Source organism: Notolabrus celidotus, chromosome 15, assembly GCF_009762535.1.
Source record: "Notolabrus celidotus isolate fNotCel1 chromosome 15, fNotCel1.pri, whole genome shotgun sequence".
In the NCBI taxonomy this organism is placed as follows: domain Eukaryota; kingdom Metazoa; phylum Chordata; class Actinopteri; order Labriformes; family Labridae; genus Notolabrus; species Notolabrus celidotus.
Genome location: NC_048286.1, coordinates 21,027,292 through 21,046,331, shown reverse-complemented (window position 1 = coordinate 21,046,331; position 19,040 = coordinate 21,027,292). Strand labels below are relative to the sequence as shown.

The 19,040-nt window shown below is 38.6% G+C and overlaps 1 protein-coding gene across 1 annotated transcript; it reads right to left on the bottom strand.

The window, feature by feature from the left end:
• Positions 1–9,488: 9,488 nt before the first annotated feature.
• On the bottom strand, positions 9,489–11,765 carry LOC117826942 (C-C motif chemokine 8-like). Its single transcript, XM_034703370.1, has 4 exons — positions 11,627–11,765; positions 11,401–11,518; positions 10,136–10,213; positions 9,489–10,016 (listed from the first exon to the last, which is right to left on the bottom strand). Exons 1-4 carry the CDS (start codon positions 11,748–11,750, stop codon positions 9,869–9,871), a joined length of 468 nt encoding a protein of 155 aa, XP_034559261.1. The 5' UTR covers positions 11,751–11,765; the 3' UTR covers positions 9,489–9,868.
• Between the last annotated feature and the right edge of the window lie 7,275 nt (positions 11,766–19,040).

The window sequence follows — 19,040 nt, the reverse complement described above, 5'->3', positions numbered from 1 at the left end:
TAGAAGTTACAGATAACATGAAATATAATTTAGTGTTGTAGATTATACTCTCAAGCAGCATCCAGCAGCTGATATCAGCTCCATGGGGTGCAGAGTAGCTGAGTTGGTATAGTCTGTGCTCCTATGTACAGAGGCTAAGCCAGGGGGATCACCTTTCCTGTCAAATAAAGGCACAGGCCAAAAGAAAACTATCAAAAAGAATGAAAACAGCTCAACCATGATGATGGAAAATGTGCTAGAGTAATTCAACAGTGTTTTCACTTTCAACTCTCTATGAACATATGGATGATTAAGTCACGCTTTTACTGAAGTGCCATTTTCAGAAGTGCAAAATATGTCTTTACCGTTTGGTATTGCTGTTTTCAATGTGGGCTCTGAATGCATCCTCCAACTGCTATGTATTCATGTCTCGTCTTATCATAGGAGATTCTTTGGATGCTCTATGACTCAAGAGTGTATCCAATCTTTCACTCCATCTAGAGAAGTATGCTCAGTGACTCAATTTCTTTTACCACAGTGAGTCTCTGTGATTTTTGTAGACTTAAATAGATATAAGACACATATAAGAGGCAAGGTATAGAGATCTAAAAGTAGAGGCGCTGCTAGATGCTGAAATCTAGATGTAGCTTTACTCCAATCACAAACTCTGACATAATACAGGCTACTAGTACTCTGCAACTTAAAAAAAAAAACACAACACAGCCATTATATTGTGATCATTTTTAATTTGCTGATATCACTGGGCGTCATGGTACAAATAAAACATTTCTCCAATATTTAGAGAGAGACAACATAAGATTAATAATGATGAGTAAACATCTTAAAAAGAATTTAAGTTAAATAGAATGAGGTAAGATATTTGTTAAAAATATAAAACATTCAGAGACTGTGGAAATCAAACAGTGGTGCTTTTTAGTTTTAATTAATAGTGTAGTCCTTTTGTCTGAGGGTGGATATTGTGCCAGTGATGGTATCACTGTATTTGTTGGATTTGCCAGTTCTTTCCATCCAGATAGGCCATGCTGGTCTTTGTCCACACTCTGCTGGGACTGGAGCAGATTCTCTTCCCAAACACGGTGGTAAATCTATTAAAAATTAAAACACAAAAAGAAAACATTCAGTGATATATTGCAACAATTTTGAACATGAGTTCAAGTCTAAAAAATGTGTTGGTTAATTCCGAAATGCAGACTTACACCACTGCATGACAAGGGCAGGAAGGCTTGTATTGTATGTAGTAATTTTTCAGCCGATCACGATGGACTTGAGTGGCTGTAAGTTTTCGACAGCAACTGCCTATCCCACCTTTGAGTAAAGACACAAGAATTATCCTCACCATATTTTCACAATTTTACAATGAAAAAAAAACATCTTATGATTTTTTAAATGTCATAAGCAAAATATACACGCATAAAAATATTCATACTGTGCTTACCTTGACCTGCAGCTGTTAACACCATGATAGCTGCAAGAAACAGCAAAACAGTTAAGTTGAACCTTGCCATCCTGTGTCTTTAGCTCAGTCAGATATGAACAGTAGTCAACTCTGCAACCCCCTTATAAACCCTGCGACATAGTAACACGTTCAGTTATTGGTGATGAATTTAGCATGATGCACCCACAGATATGCAACGCTGGAAAGTAGTGTACATGTTTCCTCCTACTGTGGTCCTCTGCTCCCCTCTATACAAATTTCCGGTGGTCTGAGGGTGTTGATACGCTTTCCATTGTAGGGGGATGTGGTCTTTGCATGTTATGGGCCTATTGTATTATAATTAAAATGAAAAGAAGTGCATTGAAAAAAACTGTTATAGGTTTACCTTTGCTAGTGTTTCAAAAGGATAAATGAATACAAAGGATAAACCTCTACATATAACTGTGAATGTCACGGGTTATTCTTTCAGTTTAAGTCTTTTACAAATCTTGCTTTTGCACACAGAAGCTTTCCCCAGTAAGGTTTCGAGGTTTCTTTGTCTACTACTGATGCGAGCATACATGTTTCTAAAACCACACTGTGCACAGGTAGAAAAGAAAAACTCCCTGTGCCTTGGTGTCATGACATTTGAATGCAAGTGTAAGTTTAGCCACCACATGGATACACCACTGCATGTTCTTCTGTTCCATTCAAACACGCATGGTTCGTTGCCTCGCCTCCTTTCATGCTTGAGAGGAAAAAAAATCATGGGTGCAGAAAAATGACCTTAGTGTTTTGAGGTGATGTGTCTTCAGCTTCTTTCTCATGACTGACTTTACGGTTGTGTAGTGCAGCTTTTTTCAGAGATGCTGTAACAGTTAAGTATAAATGATCTGAACACTTTTGTATGTGGTTAATACTGGAATAGAGAACACAGACTAGCACAGCACAAGGATCCTCATTCTATTAAAAAAAACAAAAACGCATCTAGCATTGAAAATATTAAAATAAAGACTTACTTCTTAACATCAACATTAACAACAAAAGACAAAACACTAAGGAAGGCCTGTCTGTAAGACTAGACCTGTATTATAGTGCTTATTCTACAATAAGATTAAGGAGTGGTATGTGTTTTTTTTGTAATGGGCATTAAAGGAAGCTGGTAGATAACAGGCAACACTTTCATAAAAACAAGACATCTTAAATTAGGAATGATTTGATGAAAGATGAACAGCCAGCAAGTTATGAAGCCATTGTTAGAAAGGGTAACAACATATTTTTATGTAAGGACAAAGTACAGGCTAAATCTAGCACATGTTGGTCAGGGTAAGACTTACCTTTTTAATCTAGCTTTTAATTTGGAGTAGTTTATTTTTAGCCCTTGACTGCATTATTATTATTATTATTATTATTATTATTATTATTATTATTATTATTATTATTATTATTATTATTATTATTTTAATTATTATTTATTTTTATTTTTATTTTTTTTAATTATTATTTTAATCATTTTTATTTTGATAATTGCTTTAACATATATTTATCTACTTGAATTATTTATTTATCTATTTATTTCTTGTATTCATCTGATCTTGTTAATGCTACCTTATTTTTAACTTTTCTTTCCACTATTACTCATTTTATTAATTTTACTGTATTGATTTTATTTATTAATTTTTTTAAGTATTTAATTTATAATCATGCCTTTTATAATTTTACCATTGTTGTTGTTTTCTGACTGTCTGTTATTCTGTGAAACAATTGGGCTGCATGTTTTTATGTTTGAAAGGTGCAATATAAATAAAGTTGAGTTAAAGTTGAGTTGAGCTGATCTATAGTTATAAAGTAGCTAAAAATAGCATCACTTTGCACATGTCCAACAGAGGGCGCTAGGTAATGGGAAGACATCAGTATTAGAAAGGAAAAGGTCAAGATGCAGGCAAATAAGATTCAAGAGAAAACAAGTTGCTGTTTAATTTAATGTTTCTAGTTTGACTGATAGACTGTATAATTAATAGACGTAGTATCTGGGACGTCACCCATCTGTTTCTAAAGTGCTGTTTTGAAGCCAATAGTCAGCAGGACCCATATTAGAAATGCTGAACTCAACCTAACCTCATAATCTTAACATCTTCGACACTGCTGGGTTATGAAAAAATTCACTCCCCTTACAGTGTGTGCCGGTCGAGAAATTAGCGTTTCAGATTAAACCCATTATTTGTACCAGGCTGTAAACATGTTTATTTCTGCTGTAAAGATCTGCTTTTTTGAATTGGTTTGTATGTGGTCTCCGGGATTTCCGGAGCCAGCCTCAAGCAGACACTTGAGAAACTGCAGTTTTTGAACACTTCCGCATGGGCTTAAATTCTCGCAGCCAGAGGTTGCCACTTGGTTTGAATGGACCAAGTTTTAGATACAATTGTTTGTTTGAAGCCTTGAGTATTTGGAGATACAAGGTGAATATATTTTCCTATTATGAGTGATAGCTAATCACTTAGTTAGCTGCAGCTTCTTTATGTTTCCTAGGTGTACTGCCATGACTGAAATGGAGGAAAAGAAAAGAAAAATGTTATATGAAAGAAAAGCTTCTGAAGTTTGAGAGTCCAAAGAGAGATGTAGATATAGAGAAGTGGGCATGTTACTTCAAGCCATATTTTTTTTTCAACTCCAGTTCAAATAATATTTGTTTTGTTCCTTTTTAGTTGATGGTTATTGATTAACAACTGAGAACATTTTATGTGCTGTATGTCAAGTATGTTGTGTTTCATGTAGGTTGTTTTGTGGTTGAGCTTAAAGAAAGTGCCTAAGACCTACCAACTAAAACTACATGAAACAGGAAAACTGGGATATATGACTGATTTGGATCTCAGGTATGCTCTAAAAGTGTACCGGCTAAAGTGATTTTCAATTAAGTTGTAATTTAAGCAAAAGCTAATGACTTGAATAAAATATGTCAAAGTACAGAAGACTGTGAAATGTCAGGATCAAGTTGGTTAGTTTATGGCTGTTAATTTTTCCCTTCAACAGACCAAACCAATAACTGTGGTAGCTTTAACAGTTCAGTCAGTGGAACAAACACACAATTGGTGTGATGTTTCTCAAGCACCAAAATACTTCATTTATCACCATTTGCAGGAAATAACAACGTGAAGAGTGACATTTGCTAACAAGTTCACCATGTCAACCGATGAGGTGAGATGCAATGTGGTAAGCCCCCAAAAACCTGTTACTGCTTCATTATTCAAGGAGTAATTGTGCATAAATCTAACACTTATTAGCGGTACATCAGAAAAACTATGCAACATTGTTATCATTTTGTGCCACAAAGTGCCTGCAGTGCAATGATTAACTTCTACCAGGTATTTATGTGTGACTGTAATTAAAAAAGGATTGACCAAAACTTCCACTTGAACAGATCACACCACCCGGCAGATTTGAAACCTTGTTTTACCCATAGACTGTATAAAATATGGACGTAGTCTCCGTGACGTCACCCATTTATTTCTGAAGCGCTGTTTTGAGGCCAATCGTCATTGGCAGCCATATTGCTGCTGTCGAGCGATTGTGACGTAAAGAGGCGGGCTTTGAGCCTCCTAGCCAACAGCTACAGTGTTCCTGCCTTTCAATCAAGTCAGCTGTGCCTCTCATTGGAAGACTCGTAATCTTAATATCTTCGAAATTGCCGCGTAAGAAAAAAATCCACCCCCTGTAAACATGATTATTTCTGCTGTAAAGATCAGCTTTTTTGAATTGGTGTGTATGTGGTTTCTGGTACTTCCAGAGCCAGCCTCAAGAGGATCCTTGATGAACTGCAGCATTTAACACTTCTGAATCGGACTCATATTTTTAGACCGGAGGTTGCCGCTTGGTTTTACTCTTACAGGCTCTAAAGACTATCTGGGACCACAAAATCAGCTTTTTCAAAGAAATGTTATTTTCAATGAAGTGCCAAAGAATTTGACATTAAAACCCAGCAACAAGATCCCTGTATGTGAACGTATTTGTCCAATATAAATTTTTACTGTGACTTAACATTTTGAAGTTATATTTTTATGGCATTTTCAGCTTTATTGGATAGGACAGCTGATGAGAGACAGGAAACAGGGAGAGTAGAGAGTAAGTGAAGACATGCAACAAATGGTTGAGGCCAGGGGTAGAACCAGCGACCACTGCAATGTGGACTATAGCCGTTGTACAGGGCCCACACTTAAACCGCTTCAATACTTCCTCTGGTGTTCAAAAACTAGTTGTATGTTAAAGTAAGCATCATACCATTAAATGCAACCCCATCTCTTTACTTTCTAATTTGAGCTCAGTGTGTGATAAAACAAGACACAACTCCGGTCACAGATAAATTCTTGCCCATCAAAGACAAATGATTTAAGACAATATATAGCTCTAATTAACTGTATAAAGCATTAATTTAATTTAAATAAAACATATCCAATAGAGGAAAGTCAAAGCGGACTGATTTGCTTCATGAACCATCTAATTTCTTTTGGGACTGACTAGCAGCCTTGTTTTACTGGCACCAAAGAGGCTGATTTTTACTGTTTTGGCAATTCCTTGGTTTTGGCAGTATTTAATAAAGCTGCTAGTAAATTGGCATATTCAAAATACTCGGTTCATTTAATAATGAATTTATCAAGAAATACATTTCTACTAACAAAGTAGAAGATGTTTTATATTGTTAGAGTTGTTTTAAAAACATAGAGTTGACATAAGTTGAGACATGTCACTAAAATGGCTAAACAGTCAAAGACAAGTGACCAAATCAGAGTAGCGAATACTCGGAAATTTGTGCTTTGTGGTTAAAAGGAGAAGGATCACCTCCCTTCCTTTTCCTTTAAATGCCCTGGAACAGATTACAGCAGTCAGGATAGAACGAATAAGAGGAGTTGGAAGAGAAAGAATAATATGAGAGTGATCAGCTTATAATGTTTCCTTTACATTGCAGCTGAAATCAGCAGGATTTATACCTGAATGCAATCATTTGAAACACAGTCAGATGGAGGTTATATTTAACAAGGCAGGTTGAAAGTGAATCTGCAACATATTTTGAATACCAATCCATTCATTCAACGTGTTTAAATGGTCTTTATTCTAGCTGACTATAGTCAGAGCCCATTGGGTGACAATACTAGACCCTAAAGCAAAACTTTATGATCTATTGTAACTTAACCCGTGATGTTTTACGTATGCTCTATGGCCATGTATTTTAAACCTTAACCAACAGACTATTTAGACAAGAAGAAAACAGAAACCACCATGTACATCTTGATGAGACTCCAAACGCTTGTGACAAAGCATTGGTGTTTATCGACTTTGCATGATAACGCATAAAAAAGACGGCCCCCACTCAACCATGGTAGAAAAATGCAAGCTCATAACAGAATACAGTATGTATCAGATATAACATTTAGGTTGTGAAGAGTTACAGAACAAAAGTGAGTTCTGCTCCTCTGCTAAGTCGGGGAAATCAGTCGACTCCAGCTGCCAGGTTGATCACTCATTTTCTTCGAAGAACCTCAGGAACATCTCATGCAGAGACCATGTAGCTGTGCATCATAAGACTGGCTTGCCTCACTCTGGTTTTGTGGTCATGGCAGCAATGGCTGGTAAGTCACCTATGAGAGATTCTAAAAAATACTACAGTATGGGCCTTCCCCAAGACAGCTAGAGTACTCATAAGAACTAGGGTTGGAAGTCACCGAAAACTAGCATTAATTTGAATGTAGCTGACCGTAGGACTCCGTCTAACCCCCCTCCCCTCGGAGCTCCTCCAAAACGCCCCCACTCACATGCGGCTGATTCACGACCATATGATCATGACTGATTGGAAACCGGTCCTCAGCACATTGTTTGTGTTTTGAACTATGTCAACTCATGTCTCACTCAGCTGTAATGAAACACCAAAACATTATCATAGTGAGAGCAAGCGGCAACCTCCGGTCTAAAAATATGAGTCAATGCGGAAGTGTTAAAAGCTGCAGTTCATCGAGGATCCACTTGAGGCTGGCTCCGGAAGTACCGGAAGTCACATACACATGAATGGGGATAAGACGATCTTTGCAGCAGAAATAAACATGTTTACAGCCTGGTACAAAAGACGAGTGTAGTCTGAATAGCTCATTTCTCGATGTCCTCTCACTGTGAGGGGGGTGAATTTTTTTCTAATTCTGCAATTTCGAAGATATTGAGATTACTAGTCCTCCAATGAGAGGCACAGCTGCCTGTGGGAACACTGCAGCTGTTGGCTTGGAGGCTCAAAGCCCGCCTCTTTACGTCACACTGGCTCGACAGAAGCAATATGGCTGCCGCAGCCGATTGGTCTCAAAACAGCTCTTCAGAAACAGATGGGTGACGTCACGGATACTACGTCCATATTTTTTACAGTCTATGAGTGAGAGTTAAAAACACAAACAAACATGAAATGAATGCGCAGGAGGCGGGCAGAACGGCAGGACAGGATTTGATTGGTTTCATATTGTGGCTCCCAAAGGCAGGGATTGGTTGGTGTTTTCCCAGGTTTACTCCGGCTGTAGATAGCAGCTTTTTTTCGCTCTTTTTTTAAGAACACATTATGTATTGATTGCCATCGGGACATAAAGATAATTTTAACCAGTATAACAACAAGTGTATCTAAATCTGACTACCAACCCCAGCTTTAAATGTTGCTAATGAAGCAGATGTAACTAATCTTTGTTTGTTTTGTCTGAAAATCAGAAATAGTGGACGGGCGCTGCAAGAGCATCACTGATCCCATCTTTGGGTTGGCTATAGGATCCGGAGGGAGAGGCCCTTATGTGTCGACAAGAATCGCACACTTATCATGTTAAACAGATATCTGATATCAAAGGTTGTTAGGAGGTTATAACGAATGCTTAATTTGTTCACACCCAGATTTGAGACCACAGAAAGAGGAGTGTGCGGCCACATTCAACAGGACTGTTTGTTAAGATTGGTGAGTCAGTTTTTTTATCTCAGTTATGTTGTCCCAGGAGTACTCTGGGTCAGCACAAACGTCAATGCTGTAAGTGATATTTCTTCTTTGTGCGTTTTAAGTGCAGACCCACAGAGCAAAGGAGTATTCCACCCCAGCTACATCTGCTGTGACTATGATGTGTACTACAACAACCTCCAGCCTTTAAAAAGCATCCATTCAAAATACTCCCTCAATATTTAATGGAGATGCATGCCATGCTTTTCTCAGGTACGCTTTTAGTATTAAGAACGCTTCCTAATTTATTCATTTTTTGTATGTGATTTTTTTGCAATTTTTTGTCAGCTTACTTTTGACTAAAAAGAGATAAAAGATACTGTACTCACAATGTGCAGTACATTTGTACATACATACATATCCTCATACATGTAACTGTATTTTGTTACTACTTATAAACAATCTAAACCACCATGTCTCAACACATGTTGGTATCTCTGTTTTTTATTGGTTGAGAAGCTTGTTTTTATTTTCCTATGACACTCAGGACCCCCATGATGTAGGTGACACAGGTTTATACAGATCGATTGTGCCATCTAGTGGTGACATGAGGTCACTTCATGCCATGAGGGGAGTGTGTCATTGAGAGAGTCACCTTGTCTGACTGGAGCAGCAAACCCCTTGGGGGGCTGATCTGAAATAGCACAAGAGACAGCCTCCCTGTCACTCATGTCGTGCATTTGCATGAGCTCGGGGAAGCAGGACAGCTCATCGAGAAGTTTTCAGGCACCTTCCAGCAGATGTGCTGCCAGCATCTTTTTCTAAGTACACCATACAAACATGTCACGCCACCAAAACACACAGCATGCACAGCAGCAGTCTGCTCATTTTGCACAATTTGTTGGGTTTCTGTCAACTCTTGTTTGGTAATTAAACCTCTTAATTATGTTAGGGCCTGTCCCATCCATGTCCCAGCGTGTTACTAAAAAATGGTGTGAGATTGGTTTAGAGTGCTTATTATTGTAGACAGTGAATTTTTAAAGTAAGTTAGCTATGGCTACATTGAAAGATACATGACACACTTAAGTGAGATAGGGTTTTGGTTTCATGAAATAAATACAGATAACAATGTCAGAGTATTATGAATTACATTTATTTGATTAAGACGCTTTATAACAGCGTACTTTAGCCCATTAACCTGAGTAAGCAGCAGAATAAAAACATGAGTAATACAAAATAAAAAGTACAATTGTACACATTAATATTTGTTATCCAACAAAGCGCAAAGATTAAGCTCGCCTCAAATCTGGTCTCCTGATGTCATGATTACTTGGTGATGAGACGCTTGTTATATATAGAAGTATAAAATTTAATGCTGCATATGTGAAAGCAAGTTATTGTAATAAGCAAGTCGTTCTTTTTCCCGATATGACTGGATCAAAGCAGGTCTCATTTTTCTACTACCCAAATTGTTTAATCTGATTTCTATTAAAAAAGTCTCAGCCTGGTTTTTACCAATACAATCCATCCGTGCTGCTTGGGATGGTTTCTGCAGTGCTGGAGAAAGTTTCACTTCCATCATTCAATGATGAGATTCTCTTCTGGCTCGGACTTCCACGTGCATCAGTGACTGGCTTTGCCATCATCTTCAGTTTTGCACTGTAAAAGACAGTATCTTTTTTTAATGACACATAAAACCTAATTCTCAAGCAGATTTCATCAAGTCCATGTCAAAATTAAAACTAGTTTGTATATAGTTGTGAGGAGAAATGTCAAACCTGAGGAACTCCAGAGCCCTGTCCACCCACTTGTCGTCTCGTTTGGCACAAATCTCTTTCCTCATTTTGGTGTAGAAACTACAGAAATGAGGCACATGACAGACACACAAAGAACACTTTACTGTATGTGTATTACAGTAATATCTGTAAGTGCAGTCATTTAACCCTCCTGTTATGTCTGTTTCTCTGGAACAGCAATTGACCCGGGAAATATTCAATTACCCAAAAGTGTCAGAACCCCAAAAAATCCCAATACACATTTTTTTAATCTAACTTTTAACTCCCTTACTAACCATTTAAATCAAGATTTAGTCCATTAGTGTTCTTTAATTCTCACAGATCATGGTTCAATGAGGATAACTCACTTGTTTTTCATTAAATTCATGTTAAAACTTTTTTTTTTATGTAAATTGGAAAGCTCTACATATAACACAATAGTTTTACATGACATAGATTTTTGTTTATTTTATTTAAAAAATATATATTTTGATGAAGTGATGTTGATAAATGAATACGACTTATGTCACTTGCTGCCCAGATTTTTATGCTGCATTTAGCTGGTGTGGAAGGCATATATTGCTTACAAAAGACTTTAAATGGGTCAATTTGACCCGCAACATAACAGGATGGTTAAACAATGCTTTTTGATTACGTATTTGAGAAATTTAAACCTGATTTTGTCTTTTTCCCCCCTTTTTTAAACAAATTAAGCAAAGTTTATCTTTAGGGTCTATGTATGTATGACAAAAACACAATGTACCACAAAATAAAGTCAATGATGTGTATCATGGTCAAAAATAAGTAAGGAGGACTTAATATCTGACTAAGTAGTGTCTGATTTTTGACACTGACACAAACTTGCTCCCAAACTTCTGTAGATTGATACCCAGATTTATTTTGATATTGAATTTTGTCAGTCATAAAGATTAGACAGTTTGTGTACACAATTTCTAGAGATTAGACACAGACTACATATCTGTCTGTCTAGAGTTATGAAATTCAAACACTGTTTATAGCAAACAGTTGTCACAAACTTAATCAAGTGGCTTGCTTTTATGGCAAAGAATTCTGCAGAAACAGCATCAGAACTGCTTCCCACACCTCAATCATTTGGAAAAAATCATATCAGTGCAATCAGCCTTTACCAGCGATCTTGGAAAAGTTTGACACTTTAGGACTATAATGTTTGTGCATTATAGTCAGGGATTCTTACTAGGGCTGGTTTACTGTGTTGTATGTTTGAAAGCTTAGTTGGAGAGTCTTACATGATGGCCTTGATGCGGCAGTTTTCTGTGCCAGATATTTCTCTGTAGCCCCGGATACGCTCGAAGGGTATTGGCTTCTTGATGAATTTTGTACAACAGGTCAAGGCCTTCATGGAATCTGTTACAAACACAAACACACATCAAATGACTGACTGATCACTTCTTAGTACGTTATACGTTTTCAAATACATGCAAGGAGTGAAATGTAATTAGTGAACAAACTTACTGGCAGCTGAAGCTGGACCAACCAGATCCAGTGTGATGCAGAGGAGAACAGCTGTGACGGCGATCAGACTGGTTGGAGACATGCTGATGGTGTAAAGAACCTGTTGTGGACTCACTGGAGACATGGCATCACATATATTTATACTCTTAGTGGGACTAGTTTTTTGTTTACCTGTGGCTCCTAAATTGAGGACAGGAAGCCCACTGTTGCATCATAGCAGCAGACATTTCACTTTGATCGTAAATTAAACCCTCACTGTGCCATTTAGCAACACCTACTGTAGATGTCTCAGTGTGGGCCTGTGATGGTTTCACTGTGGACTGATGCATTAAGTTCACACAGTCTCCTTGGGCTGTCATCTATATTTATGCTTTCTGGGTTAATAATCATGCTGTGAAGCTCTTCTCTAATTGTCACACATTCTTCGCTTCATTTAGATTTCTCCTTTGCTGCAGTAAATTACTGCATCTTCTGCTCTCAGTGCAAATACATGCATAATTAAACTTATATGAAATTTGTTGCACAAATATCGCCCTTTCTTGCTTCATATATTTCCAAGTGCTGACAAAAGGCACTCTAATATCCATTGTCATAATTTGATGTTATAGCTTAAAGCTACAGTCAGGGTGTTTTACATAATCAGCAATCTCTTGGTTGTTTTGTGGTGAGGACTGATGGAGTATGAGCGCCTTGTCAAAACCCCCTCCTCGTTAGCATGACCTATTTAGTGTGCAGAAAGCTGACAACTCCAAATCTTGCTCAGCTGACCTAGATAGACACAACATCTTCAAGATGTAAGCGCACGGGATCATACAGTACATGTAAAAAAAAAAAAAATGTATATATACTAGCTGAAAATAACTAGTTGTAAACATAAACACTGCTGTCAGAGTAAAACTGTTTAAGCAACAGTCATGAATGAATGCGTGGACGATTTCTGCAAAGTCACCGCAGGTTTCTGTTCCCACATTTACAACTTGTCATTGACTAAAGCAAGTGATTTTCTTTGTACGCTACTCTGAGTGATACTGAGGAGAAATCAATGTTTGCTACCCTTTGCTCTCAGAGATCTGGTGTGTGAAGGCCAGCAGCAGATTGGGGCCACTTTAGCTGACAGGGTTTATTTGTTGTTGGCTAAAAGGCACCTCGGAAACGTAGGTGCCTGCTGTGAAAGCATGGAGGCTGTGCTTTAGCTATGATTAATTGGTGTATTCATATGCCAGGAATTTGTTGATTTTTTTTTTACCTCCCCCGAGTATTAACTGAAATGTCTTTGCTTCATAGTAACTTCAGTGAGGACTCAAGACAAGGTCGTCTGTTATGGGATGGCAAGATTAGACTAGATTAGATTAGATTGAAAAAGATGGATGGATGGATGGATGGATGGATGGATGGATGGATGGATGGATGGATGGATGGATGGATGGATAGATAGATAGATAGATAGATAGATAGATAGATAGATAGATAGATAGATAGATAGATAGATAGATAGATAGAAAGAAAGAAAGAAAGAAAGAAAGAAAGAAAGAAAGAAAGAAAGAAAGAAAGAAAGAAAGAATTAGTTGGAATTGTAAATGGTGTTCCACAAGGTTCTGTCCTAGGTCCTGTTCTTTTTATTGTTTATATAAATGATATTGTGTCTGCTGTTTCATATTGTAAAATTCCCCTTTATGCTGACGACACAATTTTGTATTGCCCTGTTGCTAATGCACAGTCTGCTGTGCATTCAGTCCAATGTTGCTTCTCGGAATTAGAAGCTGCACTCACCAGACACACTGTAGGTTGGTCTTAAATGCAGAGAAAACCAAATTCATGATCTTTTCCAGGGCCAAACATATTGATTTGAGAACTCACCTCATCACTTCTAATGTAGGCACAAATATAGAAAGGGAAAAGGGAAAAAGGAAAAGGAACAAATCCTGTTTCCTCTGCACTAAAGGAAAACCCTGGTTGAGGCAACTTTTTCTATCAGTGCTTGACTATGGTGACATTTTGTACAGGCATGCTTCAGTCTCCACCTTAAAACCTCTTGATGCTGTTTTTCACTCTGCACGGAGATTTATTACTGGTGATAGTTACAATACTCATCACTGCATCCTTTATAGAAAGGTGGGATGGTCCTCTCTGATTGAAAGGTGTGATTTGCACTCATACCTCTTTTTTTTTTATAAAACGCTTGTTGGGATGCTACCCTCATATTTATCATCCATGCTAGTTTGGTCCTCTGGATCACAAAACACAAGATCTACTAATTGGCATACTCTCCAGGTTCCTAGAGTTAATTCAGAGCTGGGAAGATCTGGTTTTGGCTTTTTTGCACCATCTGCATGGAACTCACTTCAAAGCACTTGAAAAATGAATGCACTGGTTTCTTTTAGTCATTTTAAATAATTAGTTTTACACTTTTTAACCTCTGATTGCACCTGTATGAACTGAAGTTGTATTAACATTACTTTTTATTTGCTGTCTGTTTTTGATTGATCATCATTATTTTAAGGTTTTATCTTTTATTTGCTTATCATGTATTTTAATGTTTCTTTTATATGCTCGAAGTCATTGTAAATGAGGGTTTTGCTCTCAATGATTTTCGAGTTTAAATAAAAAAATTGAAATACACATTCAGGTTTTAAAAAAAACAAAAAAACAGGTCAGTGAACGTCTCGTTTCCTGTGGTGTAGTGTGAGCCTCTAGTCTTGAATAATGAAGACAATCCAGAAAATTGTGTGAATTGACTATCTTCATAAGCAAGCAGCAATTGTAAACCATCCACAGTATTGAGATTTATGTTTTTATTGGCCACAGTATTATGATGAAGTGAAGATAGATTTTCATGTAAGCATGTATTTTAACATAACAGCACAGAACAGACATAAACTGGTAGCCCAGCATGTAAGCACAGGGGCAATACGTTTAAACATCAGTTGCCATGTGCAAATTGAGGTAACGATGTCAGAGTTTCTCAACTCTTTCCTTTATTTGCTGTCCACACAAATACAAATAGAACTCTGTTTTTTAAATCTCCACCTTGGAAGGCGTTTTTCGAATACCTCTTAAGGCAAAAAAACAGAGGAAAGTCTCAGTCTATAAGGCCTTAACAAGATGTTGGCGTGTAAATGAGGCCTTGACTTAAGTTATGGTTACTTATTTCATATACAGGCTTTTTTTGTGCTGATAGTTGTCTGTCAGACCAAACACGTGCACAACATGCTCTCATTTATATTGCTGTGAAGCTTATATAATTAGATATGTATGTATGTATTTGTGTTTTCCACCACCCTAAAACGTATCCTTGTCTGATCTGGTGTGCTTAAATTAGTTTTGACTGCTGTGGGCTCTGTCATTTCGTGACGATTTGAAAAGACCATGACTCATTATGTTCTCGTTATGACTTGCCCAACTTGTGGCCTCCTTGAAACCTCCTCTGCCCTCCTACTCGGCAGTCTCAGTTTAACACATCACACAAACCCATGTCTCGTGTCCAACAACAGTTCCTTCTCCTGCTACCTTCACCCATAGGGGGGCAGTGTTGGCATGGGCCTCTGATGGATGTGCAGTAAGACAAGCACTAGTCATTTGTTTCAGATATATAGTGTCTCCGTGTTTTCTGAAGAACAAAGGTTCTTATTTAGCACCCTGGCAGTGTGTGTGTGTGTGTGTGTGTGTGTGTGTGTGTGTGTGTGTGGTTGTGTGTGAGACCCGTTGTGACTGCTAATAAAGTCAAAGGTAACCTGATTAACTGGACAATCGTCTGGTTTGCAGCCTAATCCCTGCTAATCCTGTATAAAACACAGACTCTTATCACCACCCGGGCCCTGCTTGATGAATGACACACAGCCACTGGGAGGTTATAGTGCTGCAACAAATGATTTTTTCTCATTTTGATCACTAAACTGTTTTTTTTTTAGTTGTATGATTAATTGTTCAAGATCAGACACATTTACCATTTCAATCCTTTGACCAGAATAAAACTAATATGGAAAATTATGGTAAACTGTTCATCATAAAGGATTTTTTTTAGGGATGGATTCCTTTTTAGGGTTCGTTGTGTTATACTACAATGGCATAAGTGTTATTTCTAGATAATCAATAATAGGAAGAACTGATGATAAGAAATAATACTCGTTAAAAGCCTTGAATCAGTCAGACAAAATTTAAATAAAATATATCAGAAGTTAGCAGGCATCCAATTTGTGAATTAGAAGCAGGTCTGTCAGGAAGGGGAACACTGTGGAGGAATAAAACCCACAAGGCCAGGAAGTAAAACTAAAGAGAACTACAAAATAAAACAGGAAACACAATAGACCAGAATAAAACACAAGAAAATACACAAAGGAATTAGGTCTTGAGAAGCTAAATCCGATTTTTTTTTGTAGTAAGTAAGTAAGTAATTAAGTAAGTAAACTTTAAGTATAGCACCTTTCACAGACATAGTCACAAAGTGCTTTACAGAGAATCACTGTTGACAAGACAATACCATGAGCAATAAATAAGATAATAAAGAAAGCGAACAAAATGGCATCAAATTACAACAGAAGGTCGAAAGCCATAACAAACAAATGTGTCTTAAGCTGCTTTTTAAAGGTCTCAGTTGAATCAGCGCACTTGGGGCAGAAGACTGTACTGTTTGTAATATAAGTTTAGTTTTAGTTAATGTGCTTGAAGTTGTTCATCACTTTAGACAGGGGGACCCATTGTAACCCCAACAATGCCACATCGTAACCTTATCTACTGGATTTGCTTACATGTTGGCAAATGCAACAAACATGTAAGTTATATATGTAGTTATCTGTTGTCTGTCAAACCAAACAGATAATTTCACATCAAACAGTCATCAAATCAATTGTCAATAAAGATAGTGATAGGTGCAGCTTTAACAGTTAATCTCCCAAGAGAACATGATGCTTTTATTCTGCAGTTTCAAAATATTGGCCAGTGTGTTTGCTTGAGGGAGGGTGCAAGAAAGTCTTGTTCTCCTCCTGGGGCCCCCTCTCCTCCCTCTTCTTTGGACTCCTACTGGTGGACGGAGGGCAAGAAAAGAGAGAAGGGGCAGGAAGAGGAGGTAGGGTGAGGGTAAAGAGAGGGGGGGTCACCATTGAGTTGTCCACCCACACAAGGACCCCTCTGGTCACCTGCGTGGGTTGGGCCAAAAGAAAGGCTAGGACACACACACAAACATGCATACACACACACACACACACACACACACACACACACACAGAAAAAAGAAGAACGACAGCTTTCCAACCCCAAACGTCAATTGCGGCAGAGGATTTCAGATTAAAAGTGGTTTCAATTAGCGAGAAACTTCCTGAAAACTACATAAAGGGTCATTGTCAACATCTTTAAAAGCACTCAACAACAAAGCAGAGTTTCAGCAATGAGTGAGGCAGCATAGAAAAAGAAGCTCTGAAAGCACTTGGCTGTGGCATGATCTGAAAAAAGGGCCTAGTTTATCATAATTAACATTGTTCCAGACTGTCAAACCCGCGAGGCACGGAAAACAATGCTCTCTTCAATGTTTATTGAGGAGTTATGGTAAATTACTGAATGTATAATTACGCAAGCCAGGCAGATTCTGTCCTCAGCGTCTCCTCCTACATCCCATCTGCCCTGGTTGTCCAGAGTGTGGGTGACTGAAGTAGCTGCAGGGAGGGAGGGAGGGGGGGCGGGGTGGATGAGGAATTATTGTGGAAAATGATAAGAAAACTTGTGATGTAACAGTCTGAGTTACACTTCTGCTGTTTAAGCCAACGCTGCAATAACAGGATGAGTAGTAGAAGAAGAAAAGGGAGAATATAAAAGTAAAGGACCTCTGTGACATTAGTAAGAGCCCAGAGGTGTTTTCGTCTGGCAGAGCTTTCTCCTGGAGGATACTGTGAGCCAGAGGAGGTGAGGAGAATAAAGGGGCAGAGTGTAGAGTTGGTAGAAAGACGAGTATTTTTAGGGTGGTCTGTTATCTGCAGAGACGAGGGCGTGCGGTATCACAGCCGGGTCACATCGCTGAGAGGGGAAAAAGCCTGGGCCCTCCACCGAGACAGCAGATAAGGAGGAACGAGAACAAGAACAATGAGTTCTCTCTCTCTGCCTCTCAAACACGCGTTCGTATGAAAAAAATACACCCATAACCACATCCACAGGAAGACTGTTGCTTCACTCTCACACATCCTCTCACATATTCTCAGAAAACCTTCAGACGTGTTAAAAGATCACGTCAGAATCGAGCCTCCGAGCTCCACAGGTGAAGTTAGGGTGTGAATTCTATCTTTTCATGCTCAAAAGACCAAAATTTTTCATAGAATCTCTTCACTCAAGTGCTCATCTCCGCCTTTCTTCGTGCCCTCTTTCTTTCATATTCCATGTCTCCTCTATGGTAGCCCTTTAAAGATGTAAATGCCAGCTGAACAGATGGATGCTGGGAACATCTCATCACTCTGACACCATGTTTATGCAATCACACCGAACACACTCCTCGTGCACATACTCAAACACAGAAGCACTCCCAAAGCAAGATGCTGATAGAGATTTCCTCAATCATCAAAGTGAGCACATGATGCACGCTCACACACACACACACACACACACACACACACACACACACACACACACACACACACACACACACACACACACACACACACACACACACACACACACAAATGCTTTTGGTGTTTTGGTGTTTTTGATGAAACCTTCTGCTCGCTTCTTCCTTTGTTTATAGTGAACACATGCGTGCAAAAAAACGCAGACGCACATCCACACACATGAATTGAGAAATTCGCCAGACAAGCAGCTGTTACAGATAGATCTGGGTCCTTATGAAAACACCACTGACATGCTGATGATGCTGAGTCGACCCCAGGAGTTCAACCATATTCCATCTTACCATTATCTGTCATACAACCCAGAGAATATCAGTCAAGTGGCGTGAATATTAAATGGTTTTATCTCCCAGAGCGATGTAAGTACTCGCCAAATGAAACCCCGACTCGCTCCAGGAATATCTTAGCAAGGCTTTGAGGGAAGATCCTTTTTCAACACCCGACACCCCCCACCAACCACCACCAGTATACCACCACCACTACCACCCACCCTTCCAATCAAATCCTCCCTGGCAGTGCGCTGCTCCTCATCTCTCTTCTCTGCTTCTTTTGTTCGTCTCTCTCAGCCACCCACACACCTACCGTCCCTCGGGCTTTTCTCTTTACACTCTCGCACACATGCACGCATTTACATTTGGCTACTTCCTATGTACTTGGGTTTATTTCCTTATGTCCTCCCTGTTCTCTTCATCGCAGTTAGACTCTTGGAGATACTATATTTGTATGGGAACAGGTTCTCATGAAGATGTTCAAACCAAAACAGAAGCAGGGTCTATTTTTGGTGCTTTACAATACAGATGTGTGGGCAGCAG